Genomic DNA, 6,000 nt, shown 5'->3' on the forward strand with positions numbered 1-6,000 from the left:
TGCAATTAGGACAGATGTCGCAACATATTTGTCTCAACATATTATATTATTGGGCAGCATGGTGTCAGTTACTGTATAAAATCCTCACTGTGAGTTAACCACAAACAAGGCAAAAAAAATAAGCCTAGACATTCATTAACTTCTGGAGCAAGCTGTGCTTTGATATGCAAAAAGAATCAACTGCAGTATTTATCGAGTTACAAGAACTTGCAGAACAGCAAAATACTTCTGCAAGTCGTTTGAACTGCTCCCTCTCAAGCCTCCGTCTTGCACATGAACGAGCAGGGAAGCTCTGTTCTACTTTTCCTCTAAATTGAAACAGGTACATTATTTTAACAAATGCAATTAGGACTAGGTTTTTCTAGGACTAGGTTTCGTCTGTATGTCGGATGTCCTTAACTCGGGGACTACCTGTATTGGAGTAAATTAAGCATGTGGCAAGGTAAATCAGGAGCTTGTTTTGTCTTGATCAGGTTGGGTCATTAGGGTAGGTAAATGAAGTAACTTTGATGCTATGATTTTGGCATTTCTGTAAATCTGTATTTAATAATGGAATGGGTGTAAAATTTTGTAGATGAGCTTTTTCCTTCCCTGGTTTGGGAATTGTTACTTTAATGACCTTCAACATTTCACTCGGGAAGGATCCAGAAATCATAGCAACATCAAAAACTTTAGTCAAGTAGGGGGATATAAGGTCTGTATAAAAGGTATAAAGTACTCAGAGGTAAATCCATCTAATCCTGAAGATTTATTTAGGAGAAGTGATCTAATTACTGTCTCTGTATCTTTTTTGGAAAAAAGTCTATTAATTTCTTCTAGTTACTTAGGTGATGTTTTAGGTAAGTTCACAGATTTAAACAAATTCCATAATCAAGGCCTAAGTAGGTTAAGGTGTATTGTCATTGTTTTTTAAAATTTTTTAGGGAGTCATAATATTCGCTAAAAACATTAGCTATATCTTGGGAATTAAACATTTTAGTTTTCATGCTTGGGTTCGATAAAGGCCAATTTGTTCTTAATTTGCTTTGATTGGCTAATAATTTGCCTTCTTTGTTTGCTTGACTGTAGTATTTGGATTTTAGATGTTTAAACAATCTTTCTTGTTTAGTCGTCAATAGACATCTTAATTTAGATCTACATTTATAAAGTTCCTCAAAGGGAGAGAAAGTAAGTTTATATTTATGTATAGACTCCAAAGTTCTAATCTTGGATAACAACCATTTGTTTTGTTCTTTTTTTCTTGTTTTAGAAGCTAATTGTGTAAGAATACTTGTAAGCTTTATGAGAACACCACAGGGTCATAGGGTCTATTCCTGGAGTGTCGTTAAATTTAAAGAGTTCTTGTAATTGGGATTCAATCTGTTTGTTGATTGCAGGAGAAGTGAACAGAGAGGAGTCATTTAACCCGAGATGTGTAGGGTTAAAATTGTGTTGATGGCAATAGAGACCCCTCTTTTTTTCTTAGGAAAATTTTGCATAGCAAATGTGAGTTTTTATAACAAAAAATATGGTGTTTTATTTAGAATAAAATTGGTTTCTTGTATGCAGAGTATATCACATTATTGTTTACAAGCTTCATCCCACTTCTAAAGGCTATTGAGTCCTTTAGCATTATTTGAATCAATACATAAGACCATAGTATTCTTTGAATGAATGCTTAGAGCTGAGTTTGTTCCTTTTGATTATATGTCTTTGAGGACATTTTGATCATTGAACCATAATGTAGAGACAGAACAAAAGGGACCATAAGACAGGGATAATGCTGACAGGGTCAAACATAAAATGAACAATAATCCTAATGGATTTAACATGCAGCGTTATACTCGAAATACTATTTGTGGGACAAGCAGTAAGGCACTATATCACTGGGAATTGATAACCCAAAACGTAAATGTTTTATTTTTTTTTTTAATTTTTATGGAAACCTCAGGAAAAGTTATGGTACAGTTGTATTCCTTCAGAAAATCCTCTCGATGCTTTTTTCAGTGTCCATCCTCTCGATGCTTTTAATTTCCGTTCGGATTATAGTGATTTGGGTGTACAAGCAAGCTTGTGGTGATTTGATTGTAAATAACGCACCGTTCATAGCGACCAACAATTTTATAGGAAAACCCCATTATAATTGGGATTTCTGTTGTGACGGAGAGACTATGTGATTGGTAAGAATTTCCGTCTGGCTAGCGTGGTCGTTTGCGAAAGATATGATTATATGGTTCAGGAAGAGATGAATTCTCTCTAGAAAGTGTATCAATTACTCTGTTATGTGAGAGCAGTGAATGCATCGAGTGCAACTCTTGGAACCATTTTCAGGTAAGTGTGGTGGTTTGGGGAGACTATGAGCTCTGTCTTTGAGCTTAAATGTTGATGCTGCTGTGTTCAAAGTTGCAATCAATTGTTGTAGATAGGAGATTAATTCTGAGGAAGGAATTTTTTCAACTATGCCCCTGAATTTTATCTTGTTCCTTCTTGACCTGTCTTCTAGGTCTGTCGGTTTAAGTTGTACTTGTTGAAGGGTGTCCCTGTCCCCCGGCCCCCTCTCCGTCGCTGTCCCCCGGCCCCCTCTCCGTCGCTGTCCCCCGGCCCCCTCTCCGTCGCTGTCCCCCGGCCCCCTCTCCGTCGCTGTCCCCCGGCCCCGTCTGTCTTCCTCCAGCTCCAACCGCGAACTGCAGAGACGCAAGATCAGCAGGGTTTCCCGGTGTCGGTGTCGGCGGGAAATTCAATTAATTTTGTATTGGATTCAATATAAAATAGCTGTAGTCCAATACAAAAAAATCTTCATATAAAATTTTTAAAGTTCAATAATAAATGTATTACATTTAATAACTATTGGACATATTTTGGTGAGTTTTGCCTAAGAATTATAGCCTACAATGTAAAATAAATTTCCATGCAAAAAATTGTAACGCTTTTTGCACAGAAATTTGGACGGAATTAGAACGCTAGGGTGGTTAGGTTGTTGGAATAAGGTCAGAAAATCATTATGGAGAGATCTCCAAAGGTAGCCTAGCATGTCTTTAAGTGTTGTATCTGACACAAGCTGATTAGAGGTAGGGTAGGAATCGATAGGGTCAGATGCAGTTATTTCAGTAGAAATAGAGGGATTTTCTGTGTTTTGCCTACCTTCTCTTTCCTCTGTGGATGGAGAGTTTCATCTTAGATTTAGCTGGGCTAGTGCTAGAAGAAGAATGTAATGTGCCATCTGATCTGCGGTCTTTTCCTGGTAATTTAGAGCCCTGGATGGATTGTGACAGGTTAATAGAAGAGGCTGCGTGTGATCGAGTAGTAAAGCTGCGGCCGCCATCTTGGCTGCAATGTTTTCTTGAAGCATTCAATTCCCTCCTTTTCCTCATACTGGCTCAGAGGTGTTAGAATGCTAAAGGCTTAAAAACTACTGCTTTAAAAAATTTACTTGTGTTTTATTGTTGCACTGCAAGCCCCAGCAGTGAACATCATGTATTTTTTGTTTTCACTTCAAATTTTTTTTTCCCTCTACATTATTATTTTCTGATAATACTTTAAATATATTGAAATCCATGTGATTTTGCTAGTTCTGAGCTTAGAAAGTTTTACTAGAGAAGGCCAATAAAGACTTGTAAAGGGTAAAAAAAAAGAAATAACTGAAGGAGTATTTAAAATAAATCTATCTTGGTCAGTAAACATCTTCTCGATGTTAACTGGTTTTAGGGTTCCAGACAGGTCAAATGAATGTTTGATCACCGACTTCAAATATTATTGGATACATTAGAAATTAATCATCTTATTCAAGAAGTACCAAAATATCACTGTAAAAAATTGTCCTTAAGTAAACACTTTTTAAATGGAAGATCATGTGTGTGTTGATCAGGGGGGGATTTAAAGCTTTCCACTTACGTCCACCCCTTTCCTTCCCCAGGAGTGGATCTTCTCTGTGACAGAGATGTGGATATGGCAACTAGAGTTCAAGATCTGCTTGAGTTCCTTCATGAGAAACAACAGGATTTGGACTTGTCAGCTGAGCAGCACCGAAAGCATTTAGAACAGTGTGTTCAACTACGTCATCTTCAAGCTGAAGTAAAACAGGTATGTCAAGTAAGGAAAGTGTAATTTTAGTATTATTTGTTTTTGCTCATCACTCCTGCACATGGTTCTTAGGTGAAAAAAATACCCTAGCTGATCAGTTTTTGGGTCTACAAATCGCCCAGAAAAGCAGTCTAAATACATGGATTAGGAAAGTTGACAATTCAAAAACAACAAAAAAACAAAAATGTTTTTATTTATATATAGGAAATCATGGCCGCTAAAGAAGGAAAATTAACCTGAAATATTTGTGATGTACTAGGCGGGATATGAATACCCAAAAATTTAATTGCTTTATCTTCCCAGATATAAGGGAATTTAGTTTTGATTAAAAATTTCAAGTATGGAGGAACATGGACACCCATTATCTGAGATTTAGATGCGTTAATTTTGTAATAAGAAATCTCAGAGAAGATATCTAGCAAATCTTGAACAGCTTTCAAGGATACGGCCGGTTGGGTAAGCATTAAAATAATATCATCTGCAAAAAGACTGATCTTGTGGACTCTGTCGCCTATCTTAATTCCGAATATCTGTTGATGAGATCGTATATATTCCGCCAAAGGCTCAAGTAATAAAATAAATATCACTGATGAAAGTGGACAGCCCTGTCTGGTCCCATTTGTAATTGGGAATACGGATGAAAGGGCTCCAGATGTAGAAATTCTCGCTGATGTGCCAGAGTATAAAGACATAATAGCTGATTTGATAAAGCCACAAAAGCCAAATTTGTCTAAAATTTTAGCTAAATATCCCCAATGAACCCTATCGAACGCCTTTTCGGCATCTAGCGATAGTAACGTAAAGGGTTTTTTAAGTACGTCAGCATATTTTAAAATATTAAGTAGGCGTCTCGTACCATCTGGAGCCTGTCTGTTCTTCACAAATCCTACTTGGTCTGGGTGTATTAATGAAGGTATAATATTTTCTAATCTGTAGGATAGGGCCTTAGCAAAGATCTTCACATCAGTGTTTAAAAGAGAAATGGGACGATAATTACTAGTGCACTGTGGGTCCTTCCCTGATTTGGGGATTGTAACTATCACAGCCTGTAGCATTTCTGCAGGAAAAGACCCCTGGGCTGCAGCTAAATTAAAGATCTCCCTCAGGTAAGGTACCAATTTGTGGGTATACATTTTGTAGTATTCGGCGGGATAACCATCTGCACCTGGAGATTTCTTATTAGGGAGTGATTTAATCACCCTTAATATCTCTTGATCTGTAAAAGGAGCAGATAGAGAAAGGCAAATGCTCAGGAGAGAGCTTAGGCAGTTGGACATTGTTCAGAAATGTATCTATATGTGCCGTACTAGGTTGAGGAGTCAAAGAATCCTCAGCCAAATTATATAGAGAAAAATAATAATTTTTAAATGCCTCCGCTATATCTGTGGGGCTGTAGCAGAGTTTTTGGGATAGTGGGTCTTTTAAAACAGAAATCTTTGATCTACGACTTCTGGGATTATGACGACCCACCAAGTATGCTCCTGCCTTATTATGAAAAGCGTACTGCCTTGCCTTGAGTATATGTTGGGATTTTTCAAATTTATAAAGCAAGAGTGATCTTAATCGGTGTCTATCATTAATTATCCCATTGGATAACACCTGAGATGGAGATTTTTTATTGGCAGTCTCGTTAGATTTAATACTCTGAAGGAGATCTAAAATCTGCTTTTGTCTTTGTTTTTTCTCATATGAACAAATTCTAATACAAACCCCTCTTATGAATGCTTTGTGGGCATTCCATAAGACAAAACGGTCAGTCTCTTCTAAATCATTACCAGCGAAGAATAGATTTTGTGCGTCTTCCACCTGTTTAGCCAATTTCGAAGATTGCTGGGAATAAACGGAGAGTCCACAAATTCAATGCTTATAGGTGCATGATCCGACCACGAAATTGTTCCTATTGAAGAGGCTTTAATCTTCTGTAGTGACCAAAAATCGGTA

General features: G+C 37.1%; 1 protein-coding gene across 1 annotated transcript in view; it reads left to right on the forward strand.

Moving 5' to 3' along the window:
- Window positions 1-6,000, forward strand: part of TRIO (trio Rho guanine nucleotide exchange factor) — a gene marked incomplete at its 5' end in the record, with an annotated part of 463,708 nt that overhangs the window by 117,414 nt on the left and 340,294 nt on the right. The window contains 1 exon segment of the mRNA XM_072411970.1: window positions 3,893-4,059. Coding sequence (XP_072268071.1) covers window positions 3,893-4,059 — 167 coding nt within the window.

The sequence above is a fragment of the Pyxicephalus adspersus genome, chromosome 5 (genome assembly GCF_032062135.1).
Source record: "Pyxicephalus adspersus chromosome 5, UCB_Pads_2.0, whole genome shotgun sequence".
Lineage (NCBI taxonomy): Eukaryota > Metazoa > Chordata > Amphibia > Anura > Pyxicephalidae > Pyxicephalus > Pyxicephalus adspersus.